This window comes from Benincasa hispida, chromosome 10 (assembly GCF_027475165.1).
Source record: "Benincasa hispida cultivar pf3 chromosome 10, pf3_genome.v1.1, whole genome shotgun sequence".
NCBI classification, from domain to species: Eukaryota; Viridiplantae; Streptophyta; class Magnoliopsida; order Cucurbitales; family Cucurbitaceae; genus Benincasa; species Benincasa hispida.
Genome location: NC_143487.1, coordinates 8,747,125 through 8,765,738, shown reverse-complemented (window position 1 = coordinate 8,765,738; position 18,614 = coordinate 8,747,125). Strand labels below are relative to the sequence as shown.

General features: G+C 34.8%; 2 protein-coding genes across 9 annotated transcripts; one reads left to right on the top strand and one right to left on the bottom strand.

Annotated features, from left to right (window-relative positions):
* Positions 1-2,943: 2,943 nt before the first annotated feature.
* On the top strand, positions 2,944-9,131 carry AAE18 (acyl-activating enzyme 18). Its single transcript, XM_039046796.2, has 14 exons — positions 2,944-3,389; positions 3,509-3,638; positions 3,739-3,992; positions 4,484-4,685; positions 5,055-5,095; positions 5,684-5,812; positions 6,009-6,082; positions 6,791-7,011; positions 7,130-7,224; positions 7,303-7,519; positions 7,616-7,741; positions 7,958-8,056; positions 8,490-8,696; positions 8,788-9,131. The coding sequence occupies exons 1-14, from the start codon at positions 3,121-3,123 to the stop codon at positions 8,899-8,901; spliced, it is 2,178 nt and encodes a 725-aa protein (XP_038902724.1). The 5' UTR covers positions 2,944-3,120; the 3' UTR covers positions 8,902-9,131.
* A 613-nt stretch (positions 9,132-9,744) lies between these two features.
* LOC120089361 (importin subunit alpha-9) lies at positions 9,745-15,864 on the bottom strand. 8 transcript variants are annotated; one of them, XM_090305791.1, is made up of 12 exons: positions 15,600-15,834; positions 15,017-15,256; positions 14,172-14,570; positions 13,886-14,039; positions 13,431-13,533; positions 12,754-12,938; positions 12,532-12,611; positions 12,025-12,175; positions 11,462-11,543; positions 11,274-11,332; positions 10,881-11,186; positions 9,745-10,325 (listed from the first exon to the last, which is right to left on the bottom strand). In XM_090305791.1, exons 3-12 carry the CDS (start codon positions 14,174-14,176, stop codon positions 10,161-10,163), a joined length of 1,290 nt encoding a protein of 429 aa, XP_090161917.1. In that variant the 5' UTR covers positions 14,177-14,570; positions 15,017-15,256; positions 15,600-15,834; the 3' UTR covers positions 9,745-10,160. The 8 variants fall into 8 exon arrangements, with proteins under 8 accessions (XP_090161917.1, XP_090161916.1, XP_038902726.1 ...); XM_090305790.1 differs by having other exon boundaries at positions 15,017-15,230; positions 15,600-15,794; XM_039046798.2 differs by lacking the exon at positions 14,172-14,570 and having other exon boundaries at positions 15,017-15,230; positions 15,600-15,864.
* Positions 15,865-18,614: the final 2,750 nt, after the last annotated feature.

The following is an 18,614-nucleotide window of genomic DNA, read 5'->3' as shown; positions in this document are numbered from 1 at the left end:
AACGTGCTTTTTCGACTTGTTTGGTTTCACCAATTTTGTTTTATGTTTTTAGATTTACTAAATTCAGTTAATATGTGTTTAGTAGACAATCTGAATTATATTTCTAAAAACTATTTTAGAATTTTGTGATCTAACGGTGGAAATTTTGAAAACAACATTTTTATGTTTTCATTCTATTCAGAATTTGAATATTAAAATTTAAAATGCATAATTATATTAAATAATGTTAAAAAGATTTTAGAAATATAGCATATGTCATGTTATAAACTCAATTTAATTTTTAAATAATTAAAATATTTATTATGTAATATGTTAATTATGATAAATTTCAAATTTGGTCCCTATGGTTATGATAAAATTAAAAGTTAGTCATGATTTTTAAATTTAGATTTTAGTTTCTATGGTTTGATAAAACTTCACCTAATAGTCTCTATGGTTTGTTAAATCCTTTTAAATAATCAAACCATAGGGGTAAATTCAAATTAATTATAAGATCTTAATTTTAGCTTCTTCCAAATCGACAAAAAATTCTATTTACCCAATAAATTATATATTATTAGAAAATAATAATTTTACATTTTTTCTACATAAAACATGTTCATAAATAAAATTCATAATAGTTTATTATCAATTAATATTTAATAGGTAACTTGCACTAGTTTGCAATTATTTATTAGAATTATGAATTCAATTTCTGAATTTTGTTACCAAACACATGTCTGAAAACATGAAATATAATTCTATTTTCATTTAATCCGTTGTTTTCAATTTCTGTTTTCAGATTCTCCTCCAAATAGACCAGATTTTCAATTGTCACCGAAGTAATCCACCAATTTCTCCCAACAAATTACTAATTCCCCTGACGTAGATCTACTCATGGTTAATAGATGAATAAGAATATTGTTCCGATAGATAACTCTTCTATAGAGTTCATTAATAAGGGGAAAACCTAATTAACTAAAAGCGAAATTATTATTAAATAAATATAGAATTTATGATCCTTTTAATCAACTTACACATTGAGGATTTTTTTTTTAATTGTAATATCACCTTTAAGTTTTCACATTACAAAACCAGTATGTTTTTTTTAAAAAAAAATTCTCGATCAAAATATTATGTAATCTTTCCAAAATTAAAAAATCACACTACTAAATATTGCACAATTTGGAAAAGTCTGAAAAGATAATTAGTAAATTATTTAAAAATAAAAAAATAAATTTAAAAATTCGTGTAGAAATCAGAGTTGTATAACATTAGGGCCGTTTGGTTAGAGGGAAAAGAGGGTGGGAATGGGAATGAGTTTACAAGACCCATGTTTGGTTGGTGGGATTTATTTATTTATCTTGGAAAATGTAATTCTTAGGTATATTTTACCCACACAAATGAAGGAATTGCATACCCATTGAGAAGTGTGGGTTTTCATTTCTTCTACCGCTTCCTACCACGATTTTCCTTCATTCCAGCCGTGAAATCGTATAACATTTTGTTACTCAGCGATCGTGTAGCATTTGGTAAGCGATCGTGTAGCATTTGGGTAGGCGATCGTATAGCATTTTGTTACTAAGCGATCGTGTAGCAGAGCTTGGCGATCGTGTAGCAGAGCTAAGCGATCGTGTAGCATTTAGTAAGCGATTGTATAACATTTGGTAGGCAATCGTATAGCATTTTGTTACTCAGCGATCGTGTAGCGGAGCTCAGCGATCGTATAGTATTTTGTAAACGATCATGTAATGAAGCTCAGCGATCATGTAGATAATTTAAACAATCGTACAGTATTTTGTAAACGATTGTGTAGCGGAACTCAGCGATCGTGTAGATAATTTAAGCGATCGTATAGTATTTTGTAAACGATCGTGTAGCGGAGCTCAACGATCGTGTAGATAATTTAAGCGATCGTATTGTTACGAAATCGACAATTAAAGAACACAAAAAAGGGAACGTAGAGATAGAGAAGATCGACACACAAATATACGTGGTTCACTAACAGTGTGTTAACTACGTCCACGGGCAGAGTGAGAACAGTTTATATAGCACACTACTCTAAACCCTAAGGTCATAATCGTAAATAACTACAAATAAATAAATATGTTGAATACGAATTCTGAATAGGTTTGATAAGGACGTTGTTTGAAGCGCTAACAAATAGATTCAAGGCATTTCAACAAATGCTTGATAGGGACAAAACCCTCAATGTATGATATTGTCCATTTGGGCATAAACCCTCATGGATTTGTTTTCATACTCTCAATTTTTTTTCCATGCACAACCAAACATAGTCATCCTTGATTCCCAGTAACTTTATTCGCTGACATATAATTCCCAAACATCCTTAATTTTTGGGCATGAGAAAATCTCGATCCAAACGGTCCCTTAGGGAGATTGCATATAATTTGAAAAAATTACGTAGATCTCGGTGTTATTCCCGAGCAAAATAATCAAGTTTCTATATATTTGAGTTTTTTTGGTGAAATTTCGGACATAATTAATACCAAATTTGATAAATTTGAGCTTTGTCACTGGAATCTCAACAAGATTAACACCGAATTTCTATATATATCCCAAATTTTACCCAATTTTCGTAAAATTTAAGTTTTCAAAAAATTGAAAATGTTGAATAGAATTTTAAAAATTCATATATTGCGAAAACAGAAATTATTTGAAAAATTAGATAATAATTTGCATAATATTTAGTAAAGATAATCAAATTTGAAAAAAATTTAAAAGACATAGGATTTGATATAAAATTTGGAAACATTACATCAAAATTTCACAAATCTCCATATGTACCAGGATAGATGTACCAATAAAAACTATCGTTAAGAATTAAAAAAAAAAAAAAAAAAAAAAAAAAAAAAAAAGTTGAAACCTTAATCTTCCTATTTTGACAATTTCCCTTGCGTCAAGAAATCATAAATTTCCGAAGGGGGTCATTACCCTCATCCTATAGAGAAGCTCCTTTAAAGTCATTAATCATGAATTCTGAAAATGGTAGAATAGAAGCGTGGCTGATCAGAAGCCACACCCTTTTGCCCAGTCTTTAAAAACGCAGTAAATGAAGCCTACTTCAGAGTCTCCTTTAATAATTCCTCAATGGAGATTTGATTTCCCAGAGAAGAACAAATGGGAAAGAGCATTTGGGAATTGGGTATTGAAGATTTTGTGAAGGCAGGCTTAAACCTCGATGAAGCTGTGGAATTCAACAGGATTCTTCAAAATGCAGTGTCCACGGCCCAAAGATCAGACCCTGCAGAGGTTTGGCGCGAGCTCATGGCTCGAAGAGCCTTGAAACCCACGTACCCATATGAGTTGCATCGGCTTCTTTATTACTCTGTCTATGCCAATTGGAATGTCTCTTCCAATGGACCTCCTCCCTATTGGTTTCCTTCTCTGTAATGTCTCTCGTGTCATTCACTCAATTTTTATACAGTTTCTGTGTCTTTGTAATGCACATTTTTCTGGGATGCTTTGCCCTTGTGCTCTAATTGCTTGTAATATTGTCTACTTGTAGTGATCAATCTAAACTGACAAACTTGGGAAAGATCATGGAGTTACATGGTCCAAAGCTGTTGGGAGCTTCATATAAAGATCCTATCTCAAGTTTCAGCCTGTTTCAGAAATTCTCCTCTCAGAATCCTGAGGTTTGGATTCTATTCTGTGCTTGGGATTACCCATATTGGTTTTAGTATGGAAATTGCATTCATTTTTCTGACCACTGTCTTGTCCTTTTGATGCTTATAGATTTACTGGTCAATTGTTCTTGAAGAGCTTTCTGTTACTTTTCAAAAAGCACCGAGGTGTATTTTAGATAGGACTGAGAAGTCAAATGGAAAATGGCTCCCTGACTCCATTTTGAATATTGCTGAGTGTTGTTTGCTTCCTTCAAGTCGCCCATTAAAAGATGATAATCATTTGGCAGTTGTGTGGAGGGATGAAGGCTGTGATAATTCAAATGTGAACCGTATGACTCTCAAAGAACTTCGAGAGAGAGTAATGTATGCTCCTCTCTTTAGAAACCGATGTTTCATTAAATTATATTGCTGATTATAACGAGAGAGGTTTCATATTAAGCAATTCTCTTGAAAAGCGTTATACAATTCTATTACTCTTTTTTTCTCAATATAAATAACTACTTTCATTGAGGAAAAAATATGAAAGAATACAAAGACATAAAAAAACCAAACCCACAAAAACCTCCTTTAAAGGAAAGGGATTCAACTAAGTAAAATGTTACCTAAAGAGTGGTCTTCGAAATCAAAGCCCAAAGGAGACATAAAACTTAACCAGAGATCAAGCATCACTATTTTTCTCTCCCCATAAAACTCATAACGAAGTGCACACTCTAACAAAAGCAACCCTTCTCCCTAAAAGGCAGGTGAAGGAGAGGTTTGCGATCAAACCACTGACACTCTTCTAAGGAGCCAACATGAAACCAAACTCCTGAATTATGTTACTCTTTTTAATGGGATCTTGGCATGCTGTGCAGGTTGGTGGCAAATGCACTTGATGCAACATTTTCAAAGGGCGATGCTATTGCCATTGACATGCCATTGACAGTTCATGCAGTTGTCATATATTTAGCTATTGTTCTATCAGGGCTTGTTGTTGTGTCTATTGCTGACAGCTTTGCTGCTAATGAAGTTGCAATTCGTCTGCGTATATCAAAGGCAAAGGGAGTCTTTACTCAGGTAATTTTGTTAAAAACCTAAAAAACAGGGGCAGGTGAGGAATCTCATGAGCTTTATATAGTAAATTTTGAGTGGGGAAAATGACCTCTTACTAAGCAGTCATTTCTCAATAGAGCTTATTATTGTTGTTGATTTTCCTCTGATGAATTTAACTGAGTCTTGATGATTACATGACTTTGAAAACTGAAGATTTCATTTTGTTATTGTGTATTTGTTTTCAAAGCGAAGAACAAGAAATATACAAAATTTGACGCTTAGATTATATATGTTGCCATTAACAGGGAAATATTCAAATATCATTAACATTTTACATTTGACTTTGTTTTCAGTGTTTTTCAATGTTTAATTCTTATTTCATATTTCAAGCAGGATTTCATATTGAGAGGAGGCAAGAAGTATCCTTTGTACAGGTGAAGTTAATCAACACAAAACTCTACGTTTTCCTACCCGGTCTTTGGTGCAAGAGAGTCATGAGTTACAGTGACAAAATGCAAACTTTTATATTCCACTTCACAGTGGCTAGTATCTTTATCTGCAATACACCAAGAATCATATTTGTAGATGGAGTGGCATTAATAATTCATAGCTTGATTAATCTGTCAACTTAGAACTCTTCCATTGTAGGTGTTAAAGTGTGATATAATTTTACATTTACCTTCACTCATTAGCTTAAACTTTTGGGTCAATCGGTGATTTAACGTGGTATCAGAAGAGAAGGTCATGTGTTCAGACTACTGCAATATTATTTACTCCCCAATTATATTGATACTTGGTGGGTCTTCTACAAATTTCCAAGCCCACAAGTGAGGGAGATTGTTAAGTGTTGATATAATATTAAATTTATCTTTATCAATTAGCTAAGTTTTTTGGTTAGTCGGTGATTTAATCTTAGGTTTCTTGGAAGCTCATGTGCTGATGTTACCATTTGACACAGATTTGGTTCTTTAAGAACTCATAGCGGCACTGCAATTTCTCACGGAATATTTTTGTCCTTGCAGTCGGGTTATAGAAGGGGGGTCGTGTAAGGCTATTGTGATCCCCGCAACTGGAAACAGGCTGGAAGTGGATTTGCGGGAACATGATCTATCATGGCAAGAATTTCTTTCGACTGCAAAGGAATTTCCAAGGTAATGCAATGGCAATGTTTACACTTGTTTTGTTGCTTTCTTATTACCCTCTTGTAAGTTCAATAAACAATGTCCTACTTAAATTCTGCTGCAGATGAAGGTGACGTTCCAAATATTACCAACAGTACTGATTATGTTTTACCATGTATGAATCAGTAAAATTTGAACTGCTGATGCGATCATTTTTATATTGCAGATCAAACTGTTACTCTCCAATATATCATTCAATAGATGCCGTGACTAACATTCTCTTTTCATCTGGGACCACAGGTAAAAACAATTTTTTTTTATTATTATTATTTTGAAAAAAAACAGCTACATCTACATCATGACTCTCTCCTAGCATGGATGCAACGGCGGATCCAGAATATTTGGTCAGAGGGGGCTTAACTTCAAGTTTAGTAAGAGTATGATTTTGAGGCTAAAAAGGTCCTTTTTGTAATTATTCTATAGGTATCAAATATTATAATTCTAATCAATAATTCTAGTTTTTAGACCAAGAATGGTTGACAAATATTCGAGGGTCTACAAGTTTTTTAGGTAGGTGCGTGAAGTTTATTCAATTTTAATCCATGTACTTTTATTGTTAAAGAAAATGAAAAAGAAAAATCAATATACTTTCATTAAATCTTATATCTTGAAAGTACATGAACTAAAATTGAAACAAATCTTAAAGTATAGAGACCAAAATAGTATTTTTAACATTTTTTAATATAAAGATGAGGCGAAAAATACAAAATATGGGGTGGGTAGGGCCTCGAGAACCTGGGTTGAGGCTATAGCAAGAACACTTTTTGTTAAATAATCCGTTCCACTAATTAATATTACTTCACTGCAAAAGTTTGAGAGGGGAGCTCGGGCCCTAGCTATATCCATCACTGACCATATGTTATACTGTGTATTGATGAAGAAAATGTGTTAATACGATATTTTGACATCGGCAGTTACAAGTTTTTATAAACTTCTGGTCCATATCAGGAGAGCCAAAAGCAGTCTTATGGACACAACTTTCACCTATCCGCTCTGCTGCTGATTCCTGGGCTCACATGGATGTTCAGGCTGGTGACGTTATCTGTTGGCCCACAAATTTAGGATGGGTGATGGGCCCAGTTTCAGTGTACTCATCCTTATTATCTGGTGCAACTCTTGCACTCTATCATGGATCTCCCCTTGGCCGTGGATTTGGAAAGTTCGTCCAGGTGGAAATTTTGTTAGATGCCTCTCTTTGAGTTTATATAGAGCTTATGAGCCCGACTACCCGATTTAATTGCCAAGACAACTAATATTAGACATTTCTTTCCTCTGCATTTGTTGTAGGATGCAGGAGTGACTTTATTGGGAACAGTTCCAAGCTTGGTAAAAACTTGGAAGGATACAAGTTGCATGGAAGGCTTAGATTGGACAAAGATAAGGTAATATTTTACACGTACTTCTGATTGAGTTACAACGTTTAATATCAGTTAAATGGACTTGGAAGTTGATATCTGCAGGCGTTTCGCCTCCACTGGGGAAACGTCAAATGTCGATGATGATCTCTGGCTTTCCTCAAGGTCATATTACAAACCTGTACTGGAATGTTGTGGTGGCACAGAACTTGCATCATGCTACATAATGGGAAGTCCATTACAACCACAGGCTTTTGGAGCTTTTAGCACACCATCTATGACCACAGGATTTGTCATCCTTGATGAATATGGGATACCTTATGTGAGGGCGAGAAATGGACATTTATGTCATTTAGTGAATTTCTCAATGAAGAAATCTAGTATCTCATATTTCTCTGTGTTTTCTTGTGATTAACAGCCAGAAGATCAGCCTTGTATTGGTGAAATAGGGCTATTCCCTCTATGTCTTGGAGCTAGCAGCGAATTGCTAAACGCTGATCATCATGAAGTTTACTTCAAGGGAATGCCTAAATACAATGGAATGGTATGGTCAGGCTCAAGCACACCCTTCTTGTTGTTTATGGATTTCTTTTAATCTCCCAGGGACTTCTGGTACGAAACTTATCTGTATTTATGCTTCAGCATCCGAATGAATGTGGGTTATAGTATTTGTTGATTATGAATGCAAGGGAGATCTCATTTCTTAAATAAGTAAGCAGGCATTCAGAATAGCTTTTTACCTTGATTCACTTCATTGCAGCAACTGAGAAGACATGGAGACATCATCAAAAGAAGTGTTGGAGGCTACTTTGTCGTTCAAGGCAGGGCCGATGACACCATGAACCTTGGCGGCATCAAGGTACTGCATACTGTTTCTCTGATTTTCTGCTGCTACTAACACGAATGACATTTTTCTAGTAAAAGTCAATAGACTTGTAAAGTTGTTAGGATTCTTTCTAACTAGAATAAGATTTGAAATATATTGAAATATAAAAGATGGAGTAACTATAAGATAACTTGAAACTTGCCCTCTTGAGTATGCTAACTCAAGCCCTAGATCAACGATTGCCTCCATTCCCTCACTCACCCTCCTATTTATAACTCTCTATCTAGTTACCCTTATGCCCCTTACTAATATCATACTAAAATCCCTAACTGGGCACCTTACAGAAGCCAAGTAGTAGCTAGTTCGACCAACCTTGTCACTTGCTTATTCCTTTTTGTTAAAAGCTACATATAATTTCTTTACGAACTGCTAGATCATTTAACATCTGTTTCTTTAACACATGTAGACAAGTTCAGTTGAAATTGAGCAGATATGCAACCATGTGGACGAGAGTATATTGGAAACAGCTGCGGTTAGTGTATCACCTATAGAAGGTGGTCCAGAACGACTAGTCATTTTGGTGGTGCTGAGAAAGGGATATAAAAGGTCACCACAAGAGCTGAAAGTCAAATTCTCAAAAGCAATTCAGAGTAATCTTAACCCCTTATTCAAGGTAGCATTTTAAGCAAAGTTCATTTTCTTTCCAGTTTTTTTACAAACAAGAGCTGCAGAAAATTTGAACTTTGACATGAATGAAACTGCAGGTTGGGTTTGTGAAAATTGTACCAAGCTTTCCACGAACTGCTTCTAACAAGTTACTGAGAAGAGTTCTGAGGAAACAGATGAAGGATGAGCTTTCCCTTCGAAGTCAACTTTAGAGGCCAAGGAATCATCTTTCTAAGTTATTGTTGTATGAAGTTCACTGACTCCATGCATAATAATTTGCAATTAGATTGAAATAAGTAGTTCTACATCAATTCCCTTAAGCTATTTGAAAGTCTCAAAAAGTACATTCAAGATAGCAAAAGATAGCAAAAGATAGCAAAAATCCCTCTGTCTCCATGCATAATAATTTGCAATGAGATTGAAATAAGTAGTTTTACATCAATTCCCTTAAGCTATTTGAAAGTCTCAAAAAGTACATTTAAGATAGCAAAAAATAGCAAAAATCCCTCTGTTCAATTTGAAGAAAATTGGAAAGTACATGGCCTCCAATAAAATTACTTTGGTTTGATATGCTGCTTGTCCTTGAAAATGTGTGTAAATAAAATAAGCTAAAAAATACTTTTCATTCTTAAAGAAAATTGTGCTATTAAATAAAATAGGTTAAAAATTACTTTTGAACTTTAACCAATTGAACTATGTAGGAGTTACGTTATCCTTATTTTCAATAGTTAAACTATACTTATGTTGACAAATTCATTTAAATTTTTCAGATAGAATTGTGTTATCCTTACTTTTAATAGTTGAACTATACTTATGTTGACAAATTCATATAACTTTTTCACATAATTTTTAGTCAAAATCTACGCTATGCTCCAAGTTGGTCAAACTAAGTATGGTTCTAAAATTTTATGTTCAAAGATGACGCTTCAGAGTCTCGGTTGAAAACTGGATTTTAGCTCGAAATTTGCTCCTTTAAAATAAACTACCAGAATTTAAATCATTCATTAATTCTTCAACCAAAGGGAGGATTACTGTATCCACAAATGAATTTCAAATTTTACATACAAGTCTCCAAACACAGCCAGATTGTATTTATCTATATGGAGTCACCATTAAAGCTGTAGAAACAATAACAAAAACCCATACAAGTCTACAACTTATTGTGAACAAAAAAAAAAAAAAGAAGAGTGACAAGGGACGTCAAAATCACATTTTGTTTGTCCAATTTTGCAAAGCATTTTCCATATAGTAAAGACGTGCGCGAGATTTTACAGCTCAAGTAAGACAGGCTCTGATCAAACTCATCAGGAAAGTTGCAAATAAACAAAGATAATACTGAAAGCTCAATTCTACCTTCCTCCATGGATGTTGAATTTCATAAAGCAGCTAGTAAACTCAAGTGCGCCACGAACGGAGGTATGAAAGTTTGATTATGAAAACAGTGAGCCTAAGTCTTGGAAGCCGGAACTGTCTACTCACCCAGACCATAGTCCTCGCCGAAGTACTTATCGATCAGACAGTTTGCCATATTTCTCAAGTCTTCATTCTCATGAAACTGAAATCTTTCCATTGCTTCGATGCCGTCTTCCTGCTCAACCAGCCTTGGGCCCTCCCCATTTGGCATACCTCTTAATACCTTTGGCCAAAGAACAAAAAAAATGCATGATCATATGAAGTAGATGTAGAACAAAGTTTGTTCTGGAAGTCCTCTTGACCATTATCGGAGGGCATCACCAACTCACTGGGTCTTCAGAGAACAATAAGAAATATGTATAGAAGGGATCGTGGCTTCTCCCAAAAAGTCAGTAATAAGATATGAATGTGTTATTTTGGTTAGGGGAGGGGGAAGCAACACATAAGTAGTGTGCTTGTAAGGGCTTATATTCGTATAAACTTTCAATTCAAGAAATTGAAGGGAGGCAAATGATAGAAAAGCTTAAGAATATTAAATTTTTTAGCTGTATAATCTATTAATCCAAGACAAGCCATGGGAGGCCTCCAATTGCTTCCCTTTTTTCTTCCCTCAGCTCCTACGTAGTCGGTCAACGTGGAGAATGAGGTGACTTAAGGATTCAATAAGTGGAGAAAGAAGAAGATGCTTTCTAACCCAAAAAAACCCCACGCATGGAAAAATAACAAATGAGAAGAATGCCAAATTAAACACTGTATACGAACAATCAGATATACTAACCATCTCGATGAATTGAAATCCTAGCCTTGCAGCCTCTGTATCGGCAGATCTTACCAAGTCAATGAAACCCTGAAGGCATCCTCTGCCAACAAGTGAGACCAAGTTTTCAACTAGCAGTTTTGCTTTTCCTTCACTTTCATCAGGCACAACACAAAGATTTCCTAATACATATGCTACTTCCTTCCGTACATCAAATGGTGCCCATGAAAGAAGCCGTATCAATAAGGGCATCGCATCACTAGTGTATATCAATTGCTTGTGCTCCATGGAGCCCGCAGCAATGTTAGACAGCATCCAAGATGCTTCCTACTTGCAATAGGGATTCAGATAATATACTCAAAGTCCAAATCTATACAGAGATGGTTAATATTTTAACAAAGTAATGAAAATTACCTTCTTTAAAACTCGGTGTTCGGTTTTTAAGCATTTTATCAGGACTTCTAAAACACTACCTGAAAACGATAGAATTGCATATTCCATTTAAGTCTCACTAGTCACTGTGATTATTTCCTAGTTTGATATTCATTGAAATCTATGTACCGCGATTCCCTCCTAGCAAGAGAAAAAAGTAAATCACCTACCTGTAGTTTCACTTCCAGGGATGAGAATAGCAGAAATTGTACGTGAATCCACAGCCACAAGGTTCCCTAAACTTCGAAGCACCTATTTAAGATGTAATTTTTCAAATAATCAGAAACCCACAAAGTAGTTGATAAAAAACATTGAAAATTGCTTGATATTCATAGAATGTCCAAGTATCAGGCAGTGCTAATGTGGACACTAGCTAGTGGATCTAAAAATGATCAGCAATTCAACTTCAAAATAATGTGCCTGGCATTCAAAATAATTTGCAGAAGAGGAGATTATAAGGAGGCATTCTCCAAGTAGTTGTAGCATGAACGTATGGTATCATTTATAAAGCTCTTGTCGGGCAATTAACTTGGTCTTGCTGACCTTTCTATGCTAAAGAAGAACCAAATGGTAAGGAAAATGGATACAAAATTGTTACTTAGAGAAAATGCACAATCGATACAAACACTTAACATCTTTATCAAGGTACATTGAGCATCTCAAGATAATGTATTGTACATTAGCCCGTACTCAGAAAAGTGAATCTTAGAACGCCAACATTGTTTGTCATTACCGGAATAAGTAATTGCAAACTATTTGATGTTGATAATCTTTCCACAAGTAGTTGGAGAACATCACTCTTCACCAATATACTGATAGCAACATCTGAGAGTGCTGAGAGATACACAACTACCCAGGCAACTTCAGTTGCCAACTCATCATCCCTGCACTTTGTAATTTTGAATATAATTAAAACCCTGCCCACCTATACAATCATAGAAAAATTCCTCTTCAAAATAGTAGCAGTATTAACACTGTACAGGTAAAATCATGAGGAATTATAATGCTTGCAAGTTGCAAGGGAAATTTGCATTGTGCTAAATCTCATCTCTACCTAGGTTAGGAACAACTATTCTCCGGAAAAGTAGATAACCCTCAATTATACATAATCAGTTAAGCTTAATAAGAAAGAGAAAAAATAAGTCAGGATACGAATAAGGGATATATCTATTGACTATCATTGTATTAAATCCTTTATGATCAAAATACATGAACCCCAAAATTTGATAACTACACTTACGCTTTTCTTAAGTGTCTAATAATGGCATCCAACACCCCATCAATTCTAATTAGTTCTGTAGCAGCCCTTGAATCTGGTCCCTATATGAGAAAACATAAGAGGTACTCCGTGAATAAAAATGCACAGATCTTTCAAATTTTGTGATTTGAGGTATGTACAGGATGACATAATATAGTTGTTGATAGGAGAAGGTTTGTTATGCTAGTAAAAGAAAACTCAAACCTTAATTAAGTTGGATAGTGCCCAAGCAGCTGTTTTAACGGATGAACCTTTGTTTGGTAGCAGCATTCTGGCAAGAGGTAGTACAGCACCTTGCGAAAGCAGAATATTCCTCAACTCCTTTTCTTCACCAGCAACATTTCCCAACGCCCATGCACATTGCTCCGCAACAAGCAGAGAACTCTTTTCTGCGCAGAAATGTGCAGTCAAAATCCAAAATAAAAACTAATACAGGGAAAGCAAAGACCATCTAAATTTTTACTGATAGAATTTTGGTGACAACTTGCAGGAAGGACACTAGCAAATACACATTTGAAGTCTCCAATTCATCCCCATCTGTATCTTTTCCCAAATGAATGAGCCAAATTATTCCATAACATTGTAAATATTAAAATTTAAAGAAACTACCTCGACTATTGTAAACTACACAAGCCAGTATAGACAAAGTCTGCCTGTTACAGTTGGTTAAGCAGTGATCATAAGCATATAACAGGAGTATTAATAATCATACTATACATAAATGATGTCAACTTACTGTCAACATGAAATTGGAAGAGGAAGAATACAGATAATCAAATAAAGGGCTTAATTTGAAAACCATAATTTGACTTCAACATATGATATTTCAGGAATCAGGCCTTCAGAAGAGAGGAAAATAAAATTTAATAGGTAATGTGAACCTCCAAGATGAGCAATAAGCAACGGCAACGCTGGCAACAAAGATTTGGTCTCTTCAGGCTTCCCAGCTCCAATGTTCGTTAAGCACCAAGCTGCCTCAAGCAACTGCAGCAAACGAATAGAAGTAAAGACTTCAAAACAAATATTTGTCTATAAAATATCTGCTACTTTACAAGACCTAGAAAAGATGATTCATGCTGAATTGCCCATTTAAGTTCAACAGTCATTGAATATCAATTCAACATTAATCAGATTCCTGAAAGCTATCAATCAACAATAAGCACCTACAAGCTATAAGAAGTAAAAAGTCACGTATTCCATTTCCATTTTTTAAATCAGCATGATTCGCCACAGCGTTGTGAGAAAATTGCACCCTGCATTTGCATAATGCAGTTGGACCTATAATGCACATAACTCAAACCAATCAAACCCCAGTCTCAGGCAAGCTGTTTTTTACCTGTTCATCAGGAGAACCAAATGAAAGACACTGCACCAACAGAGATACTGCTCCTGCTTTAAGAGCAGCTTCAACTGGAGGATATTCTGATCGCGATAACAAGCGTCTTAGTTCTCGAAGGGCATGAATTCTCCTCTGCATTGCACCTTTTCCCCTACAATGTAAATAGCAAGACCTTAAAACCAATTATATTAACTGTTTAGTTACCAATCAAATAAATAGCAAAACAGTGGAGAATGGTTCATTTAAAAACTATAAATGAAGTTAAGAAATGTTCATCACTTACTGCATTACTGTTCACCATGGGGTCAAACCATGTCCCCTTCACCTAAAACAAAAGGGCAGAAAACAATGCCCAAGTCTGTCCATTTTAAAACACATCAATCATTTTTCAAAACCAATATTTTATTGTCCAAATCTTTGACAGCTCATTATGGAAAAATATTTGGTTTTGGCGGAGAAAACCTATTGACAAATGATGTACTACTTCATGAAGACAAATGAATAGCATATGGATGTAAATATGGTCTAAATCGATTTTCTTGTGATTACCATTGCTCTCTTAAGAAATTTAATAATTTTAAGACAAACTTGATATGCGTTTCACAATTTAGTGCATTCCTCCTATATCTGTGCTTCCAGCAATGATCAGGAATGATTTCTCATCTCGGTGCCCATTTCAAGTCTGAGAAATGAAACCACGCCCATCAGCTTCGATGGATTGTATAAATACTTCAAATTTGCTTTGAAAAACGAGAGCTCTCAGACAATCTAGATAGTGGTTGTACTTGATTTCTTAAGAGCATGAACTTACATGTCCAAAATTAGAACTCTTAAACTATTGTAAAAAAAATTGAAAAATTATTAAAAAAGTAGAACTCTTAAACTAGTTAGAGAAAGCACACATGCTACTTAGTATTACATGAATCCACGGCACCAAGTAGGTATGCAAAAAGAGTAACTTAATAGCACCTCCTATCTCTCAAATTCTTCACCCTACAGCAATTCTTCCACGGGATAGTTAAGGCAATTAATAAGTAACCAAGTTGTGATTTTCAGATATGAAAAATAAAAGGAAGTGTTTTTCCCCCCTTTAACCTGAGGATAAGAGAAAGAAAAGGACCCACTTACTGGTATGCAACTGCGGATTTTAGCTCGTCCACTGCTGAACAAGTTTGAACTTCCAACATTGACAACTCTTCGTCCATTATCATTTCACTGTCGACGACAGTGTCATCGCCAATCCCAATTCTGCAGAAGCGCTTCGCGCGCACCAACAAGTCTCTTCTTTCCTTTCCCACTGAAACCGCATGCTGTCTTCTTCGATGAGCCGCAACATTCCCAACTGAGAACAGAATACAGACGCATTCTCTGCATTAGTTACGAACGAAGTTCATAAAAATCAACACGAAAATAAAATCATCCATTTCCTACTGCAAATATCAATAAACTCCGTCCACCCAAAATACCAATCAAATTAAACACACATATCCTTTAGGAATTAGATGCAAATTAACTTCTAATCTCCTCTTTCTTCACTAAGCATCCAAAAACCAAGTTAACATGTCGAACGCAACTACACGAAATTCATTCATTTTCGAACAACATCAACAATATTCCTCACGTTCGAACTCATAGCAGCAAGAAGACCATCTAAATTCAAATATTGCAATCAATCCTTAAAAGAGGTAGCCGGGAGAGAAAAAGAACGCACCCGAAGACTTGATTGAGTCTCTTCTTGGAGAAGGCAAGCTAGAGTCAGCCATTGAAGGGATGTATTCAGAGCAGAACAAAGAAATGGATTAAAGCTTTATAGAACGGCGCAATCGGAGAAATCCGAACAGAATTTTCGCGGGCCAAGTACCACATGACTGCCGATTGGGGTGCCGCCTCCATTATTTCTTTGCTTCTGAAAAATGAAAATTGCCGAAATTATAAATGTCTCCCCATAAGATTTGGTATTTTGCTGGTTTTGCCACATAAGACAATTGTTATTATTATTATTATTATATTATCATCCGGTCAAATATCAATTCATATCCTAAACTTTTCAATTTAAATCCTAGATTAATAATTATATCAATTTAAATTTTGAATTTTCATAGGTGTATCAATTTAAACCCCAAATTAATAATTGCATAATTTAAACTCTAAACTTTCACAACTGTATCCATTTAAACCTTGAAATTTCATGGTTGTATCAATTTAAACCCTCCATTATGTTTTATTTGGATATAGTTATGACAGTTAAGGTTTAAATTAATATAGTTATAAAAGTTAAGAGTTAAAATTGATATACTTATTGTTGCGATATTTATGCCTTAAATTATGTATTATGCATATATTTAGGTTTTATATTAGGGAATTAGTTAATCATTCTTTTTTGTATAAATTCCTTATGGGAATCTAAAATCAATAGAGAAAATAGTCTTTCCACAAGGTATCAGAACCAAGTTATAAGGTTTTTGCACTATTTTAGCCTCCATAGATTTTCGGCTCTCCACGTTTTTCTCCTTCTAGCACACTATTGTCGCTGCTCTTGTAGATCCGTTGTTCCCAACCTCTCATTTGTGTAATTCTTCGACCATTCTCGCTTGCGTCGTGTAGATCTGTCATCTCGCCTCCAATCTATCTCCATTGGGTCTCAGATTTGTTCTGTCTCAACTGAATGTCTTACGTAGCCGCCCAAATCCGATTCAATCCACTGCCAGTCAGTTCCTCCTCCGTTGCACACAACCCGTTGATTGTAGATCCTTTCCTCAGACCCGTCGCTCAACGTTGTCGTACATGCCTCTCAGCTCTGTCCAGCACCGATTTGTGCCCCCATCCACTGTCCCTTCACACAAATCCACGCTGCCTAGAAACACCCACGCAAAACAAACCCTCTGATGGAAAAGGCAAGCAATCAGCGAAAGAATTCAGGATCACTAAACACTCTAATTCATTAATTTTAACAACAAAGTAAGCATGTTCATATCATGAAAAGAGAGTTTCATAATAACTCACCTTTAAAGACTTCAATCCACAGATTCAGCTTCAATCTACTCAACAACAAGGTGTAGACCACTAGACCACTAATAGATCTTTTATACTATTCTCTTTGGGCCTTAGAGTTGTAGAACTCAAAATGAACTAAATTTAGGAGAAAACTTGAAAGGATTAAGAGTTTTTTCTGCTAAAACTCGAAGAACTTCTTCAATCTCTAAGATTCATAAGAAAAAACAACAACAATAACTTTACATGGTAGACCATCAGATGAAACAAGTTAGTTGTAATTGTCTTCAGTCATGCAATCACATTGCATACTATAAAGACACCTCTTACTTGGAGTTTTAGGTGGATTTAAAGTGGAATGTGAGTCGAATTGGAGTAACCTACTAAAGTTAGGTTTTTCCAATTTGACAAGTCAAATTCAATTCCAATTATATCAAAATTGAAATTGGAATTTTCCAAAAAAAAAAAAAAAATCAATTCTATTTTTAAATGGATTTAAAATCAATTGATTGAATTTTTAATAAAATTTAATTAAAACAAAATTGATTTTTTAAATATGAATTTTTACAAAATTCAATTTTCAATTTAATTGATTTAATTAATTCTATTAATTTAATATCAAATATTAAATTAATTAAACACCAATTCCACTACCACAAATGAAATTAATATTTAAATTATATTAAATATTATCCAATTCTCTAATTTCGTTTAATTTGGTAATTAAATGTGTACTTATATCACATATAATTACTAGTTCCTTTAATTCAAATTTGAACGTTTCAAATTAAACTCATCACATTATTCTAAAGTTTATTTTGTTTGCGAGCTAGTAGGGGGACCTAATACTAATAGATCTACAGATCATGGGCTCCAACAATTTGAGATTAACCAACTAAACTCTTTAACCTAATTAACCACCGGGTCACTCCACTAAAGCCCAGTAGTTGCACTCCCTTCATTATAGATATATTGTGTCCACTCGATATAACAATCATTAGTAAGTTAACCATTCACAGGTTGTTAGTAATAATGGTTGGGTCAATAGTTGTTTTACTCACAAGATTATCTCTTATTCCTTATGTCTCACGGATTCTCTAATGAACAATTGGTTTGTGATTCAATCATCAAACCGAGTCCCTGTCCAACCAACAAGAGGGTGGAACCCCTTGTTCATGACCCGGAGTCAGCACTTAAGGGAATAACCTCTCTATTATCTCTAAAAAGTTGGTAAGAGTGAATTCTATCTTGCACCCTATGTTCGCTGCTATCCACTCGGTCTTACCCCTGAAATGGGTGGCTTATTGAGCCGGTGCTATTGAGTCAACCCTCACCTATACAAATCTAAGAAAAATTTCGAATAAACAGGAGTTCATAGTTAGCTCAGGATTAAGGTTAAGTAACATAGGTCATTACTTTGAAAATAGTCAGTCTTAAACAGTAAACAATATTATAAAGTAAGAGTGACTTATTTCTAGGTTCGGTCTTACACAAACTCATTGCATAGGACGCCTACAATCGTATGTCTCCACATGAATGAATTAGGATTACTTTGTTCATATCACTTTATAATCGTTGTAACATTTACAAAGTGGACCACATCCACCTTACTCGTATACTATAGACCGTTTTGGCTATTTACTCAAAACTTGATCCACTCTTATGTCTCCACATAAAGTTTAAGTATTCATATAATTGTCATGGATCTTTTGTTTATTGGATTTAATCTTTACTA

Coding starts and splice junctions, on each gene's coding strand:
- AAE18 (XM_039046796.2), top strand. CDS start 3,121: ATGGGAAAGAGCATTTGGGAATTGGGTATTGAAGATTTTGTGAAGGCA. Junction 3,390..3,508: donor CCCTATTGGTTTCCTTCTCT/GTAATGTCTCTC, acceptor GTCTACTTGTAG/TGATCAATCTAAACTGACAA. Junction 8,697..8,787: donor ATCTTAACCCCTTATTCAAG/GTAGCATTTTAA, acceptor ATGAAACTGCAG/GTTGGGTTTGTGAAAATTGT.
- LOC120089361 (XM_039046797.2), bottom strand. CDS start 15,651: ATGGCTGACTCTAGCTTGCCTTCTCCAAGAAGAGACTCAATCAAGTCT. Junction 12,939..13,430: donor GCTTATTGCTCATCTTGGAG/GTTCACATTACC, acceptor ATTTCTGCGCAG/AAAAGAGTTCTCTGCTTGTT. Junction 12,176..12,531: donor ATTAGACACTTAAGAAAAGC/GTAAGTGTAGTT, acceptor TACAAAGTGCAG/GGATGATGAGTTGGCAACTG.